Raw genomic sequence first — 18,350 nt, forward strand, 5'->3', positions numbered from 1 at the left:
TTTTCCTATTGTTTTATTTCAGTTTTGTGAAATAGGTGTGGCCATTCAGAAGCTGAAATATCATTTCTGAATCTCAGTTTTCATTTGATGGATTACAGATTCTAAGATCTTACTCAATCTCCATATTTATTATTTCAGTTTTGGTGATATAAAAGAAAAAGTACAGCTCATCAGCTGACTATAAGATGCTGCATGCAAGGGCTTCCTCATCATGGTATTCTTAGGATGCTGGCCCAGGAATATGCCTTAAAAGGTATCCACTACATACCTGATAAATTTCAGCAGCTCCAAATACCTTCATTTATTAATATGCAATCAGTATAAGTGAAAAATTATTAGATATAACTTGTTGAAATAAATGTATTGAGATTTTTGTTGCTGGCTCTGATGGAATAGTGTATATCAGATTACCCTTATTGAGTACAACTATGTAAGCTGGAGAAAAATATTTTCACACACACGCAATAACAAAACTGGAGCACGAACAAAACCAAGAACATAAGAACAAGAACAAGAACAAAATAAGGGTTGAAAGGCATCAGAGAGAATCAGAACAGCTAGTAGTTTAGGGGCCAAGATCCTGGAGAGAAGCAAAACCCATTTATTGGGGAGCCCTATATTCAGTGCTGTATTTTTCCTCTGGGAGATTTTCCAGTTCACAGTGAGATGCCTAGAGGCTGAACAGAAGAAAGTTGCAGCCTGGGACTTGCAGGACTCTGACAGGGTTAGGGGGACAAACAACAGGGTTCAAGTCCACCAAGGCAGCCAGGACTTGGGGGGTCACGATTCCAAAGAAAAAGGAAATGGTGGCATGTTCCACTTCTGAAGCTGCCTGTGCATGAGAGGAAAGGCTATGAGGACTAAGCAGAAAGAGGCCGCTCAGAGGCTAAGATGCTAGGTAATGAATTCAAGAGTCTCATAGTATTAGGGAATGAAGAAATGGAGTTCAGAGACAAGGAGGAGGGCCTTCCAGAAAACACAATAGACTTTCACTGGAGTCCTGGGTCCCCTCAACAAATTTCCACTTTGTCTCAAGAAAGGGACAAATTATAAATAGACTGGTTAACCTTCACAAGGGCTGAAACCCATTTCCTTTCCTTTCCCTCCGTCCCTGCCTCTCTCTCTTTCTCTCCTTTGATGGAGTTGCTCTGTTGCCTAGGCTGGAATGCAGTGGTATGATCTTGGCTCACTGTAACACTGCAATCTCTGCCTCCCGGGTTCAAGTGATTCTCCTGCCTCAGCCTCCCGAGTGGCTAGGATTACAGGCACTTGCCACCACGCCCAGGTAATTTTTGTATTTTTGGTACAGATGGGGTTTTACTATGTTGGCCAGGCTGGTCTCAAACTCCTGATTTCATCAACAGCCTGCTTCGGCCTCCCAAAATGCTGAGATTACAGACATGAGCCACCACACCTGGCCTTTTTTTTTCTTTTAGATGCAGTTTCGCTCTGTTGCCCAGGTTGGAGTGCAGTGGTGTGATCTCTGCTCACTGCAGCCTCCACCTCCCAGGTTCAAGCAGTTATCCTGTCTCAGCCTCCTGAGTAGCTGGCATTATAGTAATGTGCCACCATGCCCGGATAATTTTTGCATTTTAGTAGAGACAGGGTTTTACCATGTTGGCCAGGCTGGTCTCGAACTCATGACCTCAGGGGATCTACACACCTTGGCCTCCCAAAGCGTTGGGATTATAGGTATGAACCACTGCACCTCGCCTCTTTCTTTTTTTTTAATGATACAATATGCTAGGATTTATTGGGAATATATAGACGATATATTGAGGGACTCTAATTGTGGAACAACTGACTCTCTTAGAGGAGATAAAGGAAGGCTTCACTGGGAAAGTAATCTTTGAGCTGCGGAAACTCATTTTCTACTGGATAAAGATAGTCTGCCTATATTCAATTTGTCTTTCAAAAGAAATTAAATTCTCTGAAGAGGGAAAAATTTGAACTTATCCTGAGGTTGCACCCTGACTACCATCTATGGTAATTTAGCCTGCAATAGCTTTTGTTTGGCCTGCACAGTGTTTGCTTTTTTCATGTGCGTTTGAGTGCTTTTAGGAAGAGTTCGTGTTCTCCAGTTCTTCTACAGTCCTCAATGATCCCTACAGTCTCATAATAAGCCCATTTCAGCCATTTAAGTTACCAACTTGAGCCTATAGGCATTTGCTACATATATGAAAGCAGGTAAATGACATACAACAGATCTAGGCTGTAAACTAAGAAATGTGATGATGGTAGTTACAGAGGAGCTACGGGATCCACAATCCGCATGAAGGAAATACCTGTAAGCAAATGTGACCATTCACAGGGGGAGCCCATAGCATCAGAGAAGAGTCAGAGACTAGGTTTACAGCCTCAGCTCTTTGGTCTCTCAGTTTTCTTTATATAGCTCCTGAGATAAACACTTCTTTTTGTTCATTTATTCATTTATAATGATTTGCATTTATAAAATATGTCATAGTTTACAGAATATTTCATAGTTACATATTTTTATACAATGCTTAGGACAAAATTTAGGGCCAAAATCAGCACCTCTGAAAAGCAGATAACTCAGGTTGCTTGGGCAAAATAGAGGTTGCTTGACACTTAACCGCATGCACCTTCTGCTAAACCTGACAGCCGAACATTACAAAATGTTAGCATAAAATATACTTTTTAAAGTATTTTTTAAAAAATGTATTCTCCCCTCCCCAACATTTGAGTAATACAAGAGATACGAACAAAATTTTAGGCCCTGGAAAAAAATATCAGTTAACACGAATACAAAGAATCTGAATGACGAGGTAAAAACCAATCCCAAATGCCATTTGCTTTGTTCTCAACTGTTTTAAAGAGGAGATATGCATCTTGTTTACTTTAAATCTTGTAGGTTTCCTCTTTCAAGTATGGGAGTGTGCTAGATCTTCCAGCACACGAAGTGAAGGCTCACAGAGCCCAGGAAAAGCATACTATTGCTACATTGTATAAAATGCAATATATGTGGTGATGATTTCCATTCTTTTGCGTTTGCTGATGAGTGATTTACTTCCAATTATGTGGTCAGTTCTAGAGTAGGTGTGATGTGGTGCCAGGAAGAATGTATATTCTATGGATTTGGGGTGGACAGTCCTGTAAATGCCTATTAGATTTGGTTAGTCCAGGTCTGAGTTCAAGTCCTGGATATTCTTTTTTTTTTTTTTTTTAACGGAGTTTCGCTCTTGTTACCCAGGCTGGAGTGCAATGGCGTGATCTTGGCTCACCGCAACCTCCACCTCCTGGGTTCAGGCAATTCTCCTGCCTCAGCCTCCTGAGTACCTGGGATTACAGGCACACGCCACTATGCCCAGCTAATTTTTTGTATTTTTAGTAGAGACGTGGTTTCGCCATGTTGACCAGGATGGTCTTGATCTCTTGACCTTGTGATCTACCCGCCTCGCCTCCCAAAGTGCTGGGATTACAGGCTAAATCCTGGATATTCTTGTTAACTTTCTGTTTTGTTGATCTGTCTACTGACAGTGGAGTGTTAAAGTCTCCCACTATTATTGTGTGGGAGTCTAAGTCTCTTTGTAGGTTATTAAGAACTTGCTTTATGTGTCTTGGTGCCCCTGTATTGGGCATGTATATATTTAGGATCGTTAGTTCTTCTTGTTGCATTGATCCTTTTACTATTATGTAATGCCTTCTTTGTCTTTTTTGATCTTTGTTGGTTTAAAGTCTATTTCATCAGTGACTAGGATTGCAAGTCCTGATTTATTTTTGCTCTCCATTTGCTTGGTAGATATTCCTTTGTTCCTTTATTTTGAGCCTATGTGTATCTTTCTATGTGAGATAGGTTTCCTGAATACAGCACACCAGTGGGTTTTGACTTTTTTACACAATTTGCCAATCTGTGTCATTCGATTGGGGCATTTAGCCCATTTACATTTAAGGTTATGTGTGAATTTGATCCTGTCATTTTGATGCTAGCTGGTTGTTTTGCCCATTAGTTAATGTAGTTTCTTCATTGTGTTGATGCTCTTTACCACTTGGTATGTGTTTGGAGTGGCTGGCGCTGGTTGTTCCTTTCTATGTTTAGTGTTCCTTTCAGGAACTCTTGTAAAGCAGGCCTGGTGGTGATGAAATCTCTGAGCAATTGCTGGTTCATAAAGGATTTTATTTCTCCTTTGCTTATAAAGTTTAGTTTAGCTGGGTATGAAATTCTAGGTTGAAAGTTCTTTTCTTTAAGGGTGTTGAATATTGGCCCCCACTCTCTTCTGGCTTTTAGGGTTTCTGCTGAGAGATCTGCTGTGGGTCTGATGGGCTTCCCTTTGTGGGTAACCCGACCTTTATCTCTGGCTGCCCTTAGCATTTTTTCCTTCATTTCAACCCTGGTGAATCTGACGATTATGTGCCTAGGGGTTGCTCTTCTTGAGGAATATCTTTGTGGTGTTCTCTGTATTTCCTGGACTTGAATGTTGGCCTAACTTGCTAGGTTGGGGAAGTTCTCCTGGATAATATCCTGAAAAGTGTTTTCCAGCTTGGATTCATTCTCCCTGACACATTTAGGTACACCTATCAAACATAGATTAGGGCTTTTCACATAATCCCATATTTCTTGGAGGCTTGGTTCATTTCTTTTTACTCTTTTTTCTCTAATCTTGCCTTCTCATTTTATTTCATTGAGTTGATCTTCAATCTATGATATCCTTTCTTCTGCTTGGTCTATTTGGCCATTGAAACTTGTGTATGCTTCGTGAAGTTCTCATGCTGTGTTTTTCAGCACCATAAATTCATTTATATTCCTTTCTAAGCGGTTTTTTCTTATTAGCATTTAGTCAAACCTTTTTTCAAGGTTCTTAGTTTCTTTGCATTGGGTTAGAATATGATCTTTTAGCTCAGAGAAGTTTGTTATTACCCACCTTCTAAGGCTGTTTCTGTCAATTCATCAGACTCATACTCCAAGTCTCTCAGACCACAGTGCAATCAAATTAGAACTCAGATTCAGAAACTAACTCAGAACCACACAACTTCATAGAAACTGAGCAACTGGCTCTTGAATGTTGACTGGATAAACCATGAAATGAAGGCAGTAATAAAGATGTTCTTTGAAACCAACAAGAACAAGGACACAACGTACCAGAATCTCTAGGACACATTTAAAGCAGTGTCTAGAGGAAAATATATAGCAATAAATGCCCACATGAGAAGGAAGGAAAGATCTAAAATTGACACCCTATCATCAGAATTAAAAGAGCTAGAGGAACAAGATAAAAAAAACTCAAAAGGTAGCAGAAGACAAGAAATAGCTAAGATCAGAGCAGAACCGAAGGAGATAGAGACACAAAACCCTTCAAAAAATCAATAAATACAGGAGCTGGTTTTTTGAAAAGATCAACAAAATAGACAGACCACTAGCTAGTTTAATAAAAAAGAAGAGTAAGAAGAATCAAATAGATGCAACAAAAAATGTTAAAGGGGATATCACCACAGACTCCTCAGAAATACAAACCACCATCAGAGATTACTACAAACAACTCTATGCATATAAACCAGTAAACCTGAAAGAAATGGATAAATTCCTGGACACTTACACCCTCCCAAGCCTAAACCAGGAAGAAGTCAAAACCCTGAATAGATCAATAACAAGGGCTGAAGTTCAGGCAGCAATTAATAGCTTACCAACCAAAAAAAGCCCAGGTCCAGATGGGTTCACAGCTGAATTCTACCAGACATACAAAGGGGAGCTGGTACACCTCCTTCTGAAATTTTCCAAGCAATCCAAAAAGAGGGAATCCTCCCCAAATCTTTTTATGAGATCAACATCACCCTGATTCCAAAACCCAGCAGAGACTCAACAAGGAAAGAAAACTTCAGGCCAATATCTACGATGAATATAGATGCAAAAATCGTCAATAAAATACTGGCTAACCAATGGCAACAGAACATCAAAAAGCTTATCCATCACAATCAAGTAGGCTTCATCCTGGGGATGCAAGGCTGTGGTTCAACATATGAAAGTCTATAAACGTAATTCACCACATAAACAGAAGCAAAGACAAAAACCACATGATTATCTCAATAGATGCAGAGAAAGCCTTTGACAAAATTCAACAGCCTTTTATGCTAAAAACTCTCAATAAACTAGGTATCGATGGAACATATCTCAAAATAATAAAAGCTATTTACGACAAACCCACAGTCAATATCATACTGAATGGGCAAAAACTGGAACCATTCCCTTTGAAATCTGGCACTAGAAAAGGATGCCCTCTCTCACCACAATACTATTCAATATAGTATTAGAAGTTCTAGCCAGAGCAATCAGGGAAGAAAAAGAAATAAAGGGTCTTCAATTAGGAAAGGAGGAAGTCAAATTGTCTCTATTTGTAGATGACATGATTGTTTATTTAGAAGACCCTATCTATTGTCTCAGCTCAAAATCTCCTTAAACTGATAAGCAACTTCAGCAAAGTCTCAGGATACAAAATCAATGTGCAGAAATCACAAGCATTCCTATACAACAATAACAGACTTAAAGAGAGCCAAATCAGGAACTAACTGCCATTCACAATTGCTACAAATAGAATAAAATACCTAGGAATACAATTAACAAAGGATGTAAAGGACCTCTTCAAGGAGAACTATAAACCACTGCTCAACAAAATAAGAGAGGACACAAACAGATGGAGAAACATTCCATGCTCATGGTTAGGAAGAATTAATATCGTGAAAATGGCCATACTACCCAAAGTAATTTATAGATTCAATGCTATCGCCATCAAGCTACCAATGGCCTTCTTTACAGAACTGGAAAAAAGAAAACACCTTAAACTTCATATGGAACCAAAAGAGAGCCTGCATAGTCAAGTCAATTCTAAGCAAAAAGAACAAAGCTGGAGGCATCATGCTACCTGACTTCAAACTATACCACAAGCTACAGTGATCAAAAAGCATGGTTCTGGTACCAAAACAGAGATATAGACCAATGGAACAGAACAGAGGCCTTGGAGGAAATGCCACACATCTACAACCATCTGATCTTTGACAAACATGACAAAAACAAGCAATGGGGAAAGGATTTCCTGTTTAATAAATGGTGTATGGAAAACTGGCTAGCCATGAGCAGAAAGCAGATACTGGACCCCTTCCTGACACCTTACACTAAAATTGACTCCAGATGGATTAAAGACTTAAACATAAGACCTAACACTATAAAACCCTTAGAAGAAAACCTAGGCAAAACCATTCAGGACATAGGCATAGGCAAGGGCTTCACGACTAAAACACCAGAAGCACTGGCAACAAAAGCCAAAATAGACAAATGGGTTCTAATTAAACTCCAGAGCTTCTGCATAGCAAAAGAAACAGTTATTAGAGTGAACCAGCAACCAACAGAATGGGAAAAAATTTTTGTAATCTACTCATCTGACAAAGGACTTATACCCAAAATCTACAAAGAACTAAAACAGATTTACAAGAAAAAACAAACCCATTCAAAAGTGGGCAAAGGATATGAACAGACACTTTTCAAAAGAAGACATATATGAGGCCAACAAACATGAAAAAATGCTCATCATCACTGGTCATTAGAGAACTGCAAATCAAAAATACATTGAGATACCATCTCATTCCAGTTAGAATGGTGATCATTAAAAAATCTGGAGACAACAGATGCTGGAGAGGATGTGGCGAAATAGGAACACTTGTACACTGTTGGTGGGAGTGTAAATTAGTTCAACCATTGTGGAAGACAAGTGTGGCGATTCCTCAAGGACCTAGAAATAGAAACGCCATTTGACCCAGCAATCCCATTAGTGGGTATATAACAAAGGATTATAAATCATTCTATTATAAAGACACATGCATACATATGTTCAGTGAGGCACTGTTTACAATAGCAAAACCTGGAAGCAACCTACATGGCCATTGATGATAGACTGGACAAGGAAAATGTGGCACATATATACCATGGAATACGATGTAGCCATAAAAAATGATGAGTTCGTGTTCTTCGTAGGGGCATGGATGAACCTGAAACCATCATTCTCAGAAAACTGACACAGGAACGGAGAATCATTGAGCACCACATGTTCTCACTCATAGGCAGGTGTTGAACAATGAGAACACATGGACACAGGGAGGGGAGCATCACACACTGAGGTCTGTCGGGGGAAGACTAGGGGAGGGACAATGGGGGGTAGGGAGTTTGGGAGGGATAGCATGGGGAGAAATGCCAGATAGGTGACGGGGATGGAGGCAGCAAACCACATTGCCTGTACCCCAGAACCTAAAATGCAACAATCCTGCATGTACCCCAGAACCTAAAATGCAATTATATATATATATATATATATATATATATATATATATATATATATATATAAAGGAGAAAAACATTGCAATATATGTGGTCATAGAGTGCTCAGAAAATGGAAAAATCACAGGAAAAGAAACTAAAATATTAAAAGATAGTATGAATTAGAGCAGAAGAAACAGAGGCACCTGTTTGGACAGAGGCAGTCAGCTTTCAAAATGTATAGTCTGCTGAAGCCCCTCATTACTAAAACTGTATTTGTGGAAGCTGTTTACTGGCAGATCAGACCCTGACACTTTTATTTTGAGAACCCAGATGTAACAGAAGTGAAAATCCTGTAGTCCATCTAAAGAACTATGCCTGGCCAATCAACTGGCTAATGAGGAGGTAATGTTAAGACACTATCACTCACTGTGAAATGGAGTTAAAACACAGAAATGATTCACCAATCCAGGTGCTATTGAACATGGGGCAGAGTGGCACAACCTGATTAAGAAAATGTAAGTACACCTCCTTGTCTCAGCTTCTATATATTTATTTGTGAAGTTATAGAAACTTTTAGGGATGTTTTGAAGGGTGCATGAGGCATTCATTAGTCTCTCTGAATTCTCACTCTACAAAACAAATGTAGTGATTTTTTTTCACTGAATTTGACTTGGCTCTGGGACAAATCATTGATAGAGTCCCAGCCACCCCTGGCTTCTACATGTTTATTCCAGGGTTTTCTGGGAAGACTCCTTTTCCGCTCTTCATGAATAGTTCATGTACTAGAGTCCAATGGAAACAAAGTGACATTTCGTATTACCGTTGGCTGCTGGAAAGCAATTGCAAAGGGAGTGCCTTGAAACAATTAGTCCTCTGTAACTGATTATTTAACAATGTGTATTTCCCAAGAGCTGTTTATCTAAGAAAGCAAGCAGCCAAGACTAAATATGTAAGGTATCTAAGCAGACACCTGCACTGAACCCTTCTGGATACTAAGTGGGAATTGAAGGGGGATTATTAATTTGATCCTATATTCCATTTGGGATGAAATCTATATTTTTTTTATGAGCAAAGAAATACTTTCCATTTCTTATGATATCTCAAAACCTATTTTCATTTGGGAAAAATCTCTTTATAAAAGATGGCTTTAATTTTAAAACTGTAATTCAACATATGCTAATGAGAGACACATAGAAAGCAAGAAAAGGAAGGGTAAAAGGTGGGAGGAGAGAGAGGGATAGAGAAAAAACTTTTTTTTTTTTAAGTAAGGAAAATGTTTTATTTGTTCAAGGCACTGTAGTGACCACCAAATAATACTTTTTAAAAACCAGGTAGAATAAACTGTTTCTACCATTCAGTCACTTATTTCCAGTTTAAGACATGGGGCTAGAATGAAAATGATTTTAACCAACTGGATCCTTAAGTCTGAATATGGACTATATATTTTTAGCTACAAATTCCATGTTGTAACTCCCCTCTCTGAAATAGGAAATGATTCAAAACGTGCCAGGGAACATCGAGACCAGATGCTTGTACAAACGAACATGTACGAGTCAGTCACAGAGAAACAGTCAAACAGTGCTCTGGAGAAAGCAGTCTCATAACTGATATACTGAGAAGTGTCATATCCCAATACTGTGCAAAGTTCTGCTCACTTGCCAGCTTATGCATTCCAAGAAGAATGCATTTCAGATTTTGGAAAGCTTCTATGCATATGAATCTTCTCCACAAATGTATCTTCTAATATCTCCAAGCAGCTTATGCCAATTACTGCTGGCTACTCATTATCTCACGTGGGATTCTCTACATGTGAGAAAATTGTCAGTGAAATTCTGACATAGTAAATGTGAGTAACCTCCTAGAAGAAAATCTGAAATAAATGCTGTATTTCAGCCTGAATCTGACGGGTTCAGTTAAAAATAGAAGAAATATTTCAGCACATAATTACAACTAGGAGTGATATGCAAAATATTTAATAATAAGTGTGACATAAGCATTGTCAAATCAGAATGGCTGCAGGTCTAGCACTGTATTAGCATCCTGAGGCTCCCTGTCTGGAAGCCTAGAGATGCTTCTAACCTCAATGAGTGGAAGCCTGAAACACCTTCAAGGTTTGGACGTCAGCTATTTTCAATATTTTAATTGATAGGATTCTGCTGGGATCTACCAGCTGAGTATCAACCTGGTGATTATTACCACTAAATGATGATACAAATTTGGATATACCTTGGCCTGAGTAGTTTAAGAAATTTGTGACCTATAAGAATCAGCAAGAATCCCCTTAAAATGACAAACTCAACTCAGTTTTTTAAAATAGAGGTTATTGAATTAATGGAACAGGAAAATAAAAAATATTAAACATAGTTTCTTATGAATTTCATGTGAACAGTATAGAGACATTTGGTTACAGGACAGATCATATAACTATCATAATAAAGTTTGTTATGATAGTTATATGATCTGTCGTATAACAAGTACTATCATAATAAACTGATATCACACTGATAAAGTTTCCTCGTTTTGTGACAGTAGCTGTCATTGGCCTTGTCCAAACTTCTATCAATGAACAAGCAGATTCAGAAAGTCAGTACAGTGGACATCTGTTACTTTGGCCTGTATAGCGCTATTGTCCTCTTTTGTTGGTAAGAGAATCCTTTCTTCTGGCAAGAATTCCATTCCATGTGGCTTTTATGAAACCAAGTTTACTCTTTCCATTATTGGACTCTGTGCATGACCCAGGCCTGGCCAGAGTACCAGTCACCCTGTGATTGGTTCGTGCAGGAGAGGTGACCCAGGATAGTACCATTTCTAGGATTTTCTTATCAAGGAATAAGCTCTTTCCTGCTGAGGCTGGAAAGCTGGCAGGTGAGTCTTGCACTGTGGTGGCCACCATGATCAATGCACTTGGAAAGCCCATGTAGTGTAAGGAAACATAGAACCCCAAGGCCTTTGGCATCCAACAGTTTAATTTTTTAAACTATCAAGAAAATGTAAATAATAAGGATAGACCAATAATAATTTGAGTAAAAGTTCAGTTCTTGGGGAAGATGAACTCCTCATGTTCAAGGAAGATTACTAAACAATAAAAATTAATAGTAAATGTTCAGAATGATTATTTTTTAGATCTTATTTTTACATTTGTATCCATTATGCTTTGCAAAATACTTCATATGCATTTTTCTAAATGTGCAAATTTATTATAAGTTTGGTAGTTCAACTTTGAAATTTTAGGAAGTGATAAATTTCAGGTAAATATTTTAAATAGTATTTTAAGTGATCAAGATTTTCTTATTTAAAGGACATCAGACACTAAATATAAAAAATTCAGGCTAGACATAGTGGTTCATGCCTATAATCCCAGCAGTTTGGGACACTGAGGTGGGAGGATCACTTGAGGCCAGGAGTTCAGGAGCAGCCTGGGCAACATAGTGAGAATTTGTCTTTACAAAAAAAATAAAAAATAAAAAAATAGCCAGGCATGGTAGTGTGTGCCTGTAGTTCAGATACTTGGGAGGATGAAGCAGGAGGATTGCTTGAGCCAGGAGTTCAAGACTGCAGTGAGCTATGATAACGTCACTGCCCTCCAGCTTGGGAGACACAGCAAGACTCTGTCTCAAAGGAAAAAAAAGACTGTAGAAAGGGGACAGAGGTGGCTAGAGATCCTGAGATCTCAGATTCTAGAATGTGTGTTGATAAATAATTTTTTAAAAACTTAAAAAAGATCAGAGTACTATAGAAATACCTTTTTCAATCATAAGTTTTAGAGCACCTATGACAACATAATAATCTGGAATGAAAAGTAAGTCAGTAATCTCTGAGCAAAATGTAGTAAGCAAGCGTACGCTACATAATATGCTTTTAAGGTCACAGGTGTTGACAAAAGTCAGCAGAGAAATACAAAAGCCATTCGGGGGGTAAAAAAAAAATGTGTTTATGGATCATACTTAAAAAACCTTACTATTAATACTATATAGCTATATTCCATGGAAATGCCTAAATTGAATACCTTATTTATAAGTTAAATGAACCAAAATAAACTCTAGAGAAAGGATATTTTCCAACTGTTTCTTAGTAGGCATTACTCTTAGGACTGATTCAGTGCATACTGATACCAGGAATGTGCCAGTGTGCCAGGTGCATTGCTGCTTTAGTAATGGCTAGATTGCATTAAGCTCATTAAACATGAGTTTGAAATATTTTTAGTTTTTACTTATTCTTAGCTTCTAATAAGTTCTTCAAAGAAAGAGACCAACATTTTTTCTTATATGTACCAGTGGCATATACCATTATGTTCAACAGTCCTCCTTTATTTACACTTCCATAAGAACCTCAATAAACTTTTCCTGTCTGTGTGGTTTCATAGGTTACCCAGGCTACCATTATAATCTTGAGGCTTACATTTATTTAATTACTGCTGACTGGCTCAATTACAGATTTAAGTTGTCTAATCTCCATTTAATCCCACAGATTTCTCTCTAAGCAATCCATTTCTCGATGATCTTTCAACATTGTTTATTTACTTTCTTTCTAGAAACTGCTCCATACCTTTTTAAAATGTTTATCTTATGCTTTGAACCCACTTGTTTCCAACAAATAACTTGGTCTCTTGCCTTTAAGAGAAAAGAGGGCATTACATGCAAATGCCAACATTCCACATTTTCAGCTCCAGAGTAGTAGTTTTTCATGTTCACCAATCATTCCTTCTTTCCACAGTCTCAGAGAGGAAAAAAAAATTGCTACTTCTCCCTCAGAGAAGCCCTCTCTCTTCTGTTCTACCTGCCTCATCCATGATCTTGCCATGACAATAAATCTTTCTTCCAGTTGTCAGTTTTTCCTTTGTTGGTTCTTGTCACAATAAAACAAAACCAAAAAATCTCCTTTGAACCAACTGAACTTCCTTCCTAAGCTATTCTCTCTTTGCAGACTCTATTTCATTTCTTTTTCTCAAACTGTAGTTCCTAGACCAGCCGAATCAGCACCACCTGGAAACTTATTAGAAATGCAAATGATCAATTCTGCCCAGACCTAATGGATCAGAAACTCTGGGTGTGGGGCCTAAATCTGTGTTTTAACAAGCCCCCCATGGACTTCTGCTGCACATAACGGTTTGGGAACCACTGCTGTAGGCTGCATTGCTCCTCAGTTCTCATGGTATTTAACTTCTCTGCTACACTGGCCAGAGTTAGGCATTGCATCCTCTTGAGCTTTCTTTTCTACCCACAACTGCAAACCCTATCTGGGTTCTCTTTCTAGCTCTCCGATCACTCATTAACAATTTCTTTCATTAGCCCTATCTCTGTACTCAAGTTACTAAAACACTGGCATACAATATTTAGCAATGTCTCCTAAATCTCACCAACATCATTGCTTATTCCCTAGACCTTGCTCTTTATGTGATCTACATTTGGACTAAAGGTATTCAGGGCCCAGCCATTCATTCAAGCCAGGAATTTCTAAGTGATGTTCCTCTCTCATACTTTACATTCCTATATTTAATTGGTTAACAAAATTTCATTAATATTTATCTCATATTCCTCATGGGCCAGAAGAATTAATATTGTTAAAACAACCATACTAGCCAAAGCAATCTACAGAGTCAATGCAATCCCTATCAAAATGCCAATGACATTCTTCACAGAAATAGAAAAAAAAAAAAAATCCCAAAATTTGCATGGACTCACAACAGACCTCAAATAACTAAAACAATTCTGAGCAAAAGAAAAAACCTGAAGGCATTGTACTATCAAAATTTGAAATATGCTATGAAGCTATAGTAATCAAAACAGCATGGTATTGGCATAAACAAAGACACATCGACCAATGGAACAGAACAGAGAAGCACAAAATTAATCCACATTATCTACAGCCTGATTTTTGACAGAAGGCAGCTAGAACATTAATTGGGGAAAGGACAGCCTCTTCAATAAAGGTTGCTAGGAAACTGGACATACACATGCAAAAGAATAAATCTAGACCCCCAACTCTCACCCTATACAAAAACCAACTTAAAATGGATCAAAGCCTAGATACAAGACCCACAACTATAAGATTACTGAAAGAAAAGAAGGTGAAATGCTTCACTTTATAATTTTATAAAAGATTCTTATTTATAAAAGGTTTACAAATATAAAAGGATATTAAATATAAATGAAAGGTTTTAAAGACTATTAAATATAAATAAAAGGTTTATAAATATAAAAGGATATTAAATAAGAATCTATTTATAAATTTCTAAGAATCTAAAGATTCTTATTTATAAAATATTATCCCAGACCAATGTTCTGAAGCTTTTATAAAATGCTTATTTTATAAACAAATAGGTTTATGTCAAACTAAAAAGCCTCTGCACAGCAGGAAACAATTAACAAAGTAAAAAAGACAACCTAAAGGATGAGAGAAAGTATTTGTAAACTATTCATCTGACAGATAACATGCAGAACATACAAGGAACTCAAACATTTCAACAGCAAAAACCAATCCAAATAAAACATAGGCAAATGATCTGAACAGTTATATAAATGGCCAACCTATATATGAAAAAATGCTCAGCATCACTAATCATCAGGGAAGTGCAAATCAAAGCCACAGTGAGGTATCATCTTACCCTAGTTAGGATGGCTATCATCAAAAAGACAAAAAATAAATGCTGGTGATGATGCAGAGAAAACGAACTCTTCTACACTGTTGGTGGGAATATAAACTAGTATAACCACTATGGAGAACAGTATGGAGGTTCCTTAAAAAATTTCCCACAGAACTACATATGATTCAGCCATCCCACCACTGAGCATTAATCTGAAGGAAAGAAAAATCAGTGTATTGAAGAGACATCTGCACACCCATGTTTGTTGCAGCACTATTTGCAATAGCCAAGATGTAGAATCAACCTAGGTATCCAACGGTTAACCAATGAATGGATAAGGAAAATGTGGTAAATACATGCAATGGAATACTATTTAGCCATAAAAAAGAATGATGGTCAGGTGCAGTGGCTCATGCCTATAATCCCAGCACTTTGGGAGCCCAAGGTGAGTGGATTGTTTGAGTTCAGGAGTTCAAGACCAGCCTAAGCAACATAGTGAAACCCTGTCTCTGCAAAAAAAAAAAAAAAAAAAAAAAAAAATACAAAAGATTAGCCAGGCATGGTGGCATGTGTCTGTAGTCCCAGCTACTCAGGAGGCTGAGGTGGAGGATATATATATACACACAAAAATATGTGTGTGTATTTTATATATATACATATATAAATATGTATATATATGTTTATTTATATATATACACACATATAAATATATATATTTATATATATACACACATATATATAGAATACACCCCCCCCCACACACACACACGTATATATAGATGAAAAGGTTGATGCAAATGTAACTGAGATTTTTGCCATTACTTTTAATGACAAAAATCACAATCACTTTTGCACCAACCCAGTATCATTTATGGCAACATAAATGGAACTAGAGGATATTATGGTAAGAGCAATAAGCCAAGAAGAGAAAGTTAGACATTGCATGTTCTCACTCATGCGTGGAAGCTAAAAATGTTGATCTCATAGAAGTAAAAAGTAGAACAGAGTGTACTAGAGGCTGGGAAGGGTGGGGGAAAGGAGATATGGAGAGATTTGTCAAAAGATATAAAATTACAGCTAGATAGAAGAAATAGGTTCTTGTGTTCTATAGCACTACAGGATGACTATAGTTAACAATACTTTATAGTTTCAAAGCACTAGAAGGAAGGTATTAAATATTCCCAACACAAAGTAATGATAAATGTTTGAGATGATAGATATGCTAATTCTTTTGATCTGATCACTCCATGTTATATGTATCAATACATCACTATGTACCCATAAATATACAATTATTACATATCAATTAAACAATAAAATGAAGTGTTTATCTCTATAACAACTTTCAAACCTGTCAGCTACTTGTCCCAACTTGGTTCTAAACTTGTACCAACTTGGTTTTATTCCCAGGCACACTGCCAGAACATCTATAGTCTGAAATATGACAATAGCCTACCTACTCAGAGCTGCTCTTTTTTTTTTAATATCCTCTCCTAAACATTTCCAGTTATCCTTCTAGTACAAGCATGTCCTCCAATTCAAAATGAAAAAAAAAATTAATTGACAAAATTAAAAAATATTAGAACAAAACAAAGAAAAAACACAACTTTGATGGCTTCCCCTTGTTTACAGACTAAAGTTCAGAATCCTGAGCATGGAAAGGGGGCATTTAAACCAATCTACGCTTTCTGTCTCCTCTCCCACCATTTCTTTTCTAATTGCAAGACCTTTCTTTTCCCTTCTCAACCCTTTGCTTAATCTAGGTGAGATTATCCCTTCTTGCAGCCTTGGCTAACAGTTTTCTCTTCCTGAAATTCCCATCTCTAACCGTATACTCATTTATTATTTAATAAGCATTAAATGTATCATAATCTCAGGGGCAGGTAAAATGAATGAATTAAGTATACCAGGTCTGCTCAGCTTGAAAATTGCTGCCATGCAAATACTGCCTTCAAAAAAAAAAAAAAAGTCAGCGATTCAGGCTTTTAATGTGAAAATTCTCAATTTTAAAAGTTTGCAGCAAATATTTAAAAATCTAAAACAATCCTTTGTATAACACTGTGTGTCTGCTAAGCAAAACACACAGGGAGGATGCTGGTTTGGACCTTGCTCTTAGTTCCACCAGGCCCTAGGGATCCAAAGGTGACCAAAACCGAGCCTCTGCCTTGATGGCTCTGCCCTGATGGTCAACAGGCCCCTACTGATTCTAGAAATGCTCTGTTTACATGGCACCTGCCATACTCGATTCTCAGAGCCAGTTGTTTACTTTTTGAATCATTAGATTCCAGAGAGGCGGGGCTGTCTCTGTTCCACCTGGCAATAGTAAGTGCTCATCTGTAACTATAACCGTAGACAGATGTCTATATAGAAACTTGTACCAACTTGGTTCCAAACTTTTAGTTATTTTGTATTTTTCCCTTCCTAAGTTGATAATATGCCTTTATTAGGCACCATCATGTAAGCTATGATCTAACTAAAGAATTTGTCTGCTCAGGTGCAAACCTAGAAAATTCTTGGAGTCACATTTCAATTGTACACTACAGTTCTGAAAGTGTGCGTATGTGTGTGTGTTTGCCACACAGGATCCTTTCAAGATGGTAGCCAAAAAGAAGGACTATTTAGAAATAATTTTAGTAAATTTAAGAAATTATTTTAGTCTAGGGCAGCTTTTTCACTTTGGAAAATAAGAAAACTGTGTTCATTTGCTCCATATGTTAATATCAGGGTGAAACATTTTTCCATTTCACAAAAGTACTAAAAATGTCAGCTTTCATTTTTGCTGTAGTTATATAATTTCTAGTTATCCAAGCATGCTTACAAAACTAATTTAAGCTGAGCACTGCGGACTTAGGGGATGTCAGTCATGTTTTAGTGAACTCTCATTTCACTTAAGGATCACACTTAAGAGGGGACTGCTTGAACATCACTATTTCACTCCTCCTCTGATCTAATTTCTAGACCCAGCCACAATCCAAATATGTGCATTGATCTTACATGGCTGCCATCTGCAAAATTAATAGTTGATAAACATCAATCCCACTGAAAAAGAAATATGTTTGTGTAGTTACTTGGATGTTGTCAAAATGAAGGACAGTCAATATTTTGTCTTCCCTAATTGTATGCTGGGCAAGTTAGAATCCCAGTCATATTTCAAATGTTAAAGATTTAGGGTCCTATTATTTTATTTTACAACTCTGTATGATGTTACCGTGTACACAGCTTCACCTGTGTGTGGATGCTTGAATCTTTAATATTGAAACGCTACACCTTGTGTTCAGTAAGATAAATGTATCTTGTCACTAACCAAACTGTAAGGCTTACCTGCAGACTGTTGAAAATGACAAAGAGAATCAACATCCAGAAGTGTCTGTAGGCCATGTGTAGTCCTCCCCAAAGCCATGTCACAGAAATCAGAGCAAAGAGATATAAAATCAGTGGAATTTCTAGAAATTAAAAAAAAAAAAAGAATTTTTGAGCTTCAGAATACTGCACAGTCACATGTATACA

The 18,350-nt window shown here is 37.4% G+C and overlaps 1 protein-coding gene across 8 annotated transcripts in view; it reads right to left on the bottom strand.

The window, feature by feature from the left end:
* Positions 1-18,350, bottom strand: part of ADGRV1 (adhesion G protein-coupled receptor V1) — a 602,786-nt gene that overhangs the window by 53,564 nt on the left and 530,872 nt on the right. For all 8 annotated transcript variants that reach the window (XM_035291223.3, XM_035291222.3, XM_035291220.3 and 5 more), the window contains one exon: positions 18,165-18,286. In XM_035291223.3, coding sequence (XP_035147114.2) covers positions 18,165-18,286 — 122 coding nt within the window. The remainder of the gene's footprint in view (positions 1-18,164; positions 18,287-18,350) is intronic.

This window comes from Callithrix jacchus, chromosome 2, assembly GCF_049354715.1.
Source record: "Callithrix jacchus isolate 240 chromosome 2, calJac240_pri, whole genome shotgun sequence".
In the NCBI taxonomy this organism is placed as follows: Eukaryota; Metazoa; Chordata; class Mammalia; order Primates; family Cebidae; genus Callithrix; species Callithrix jacchus.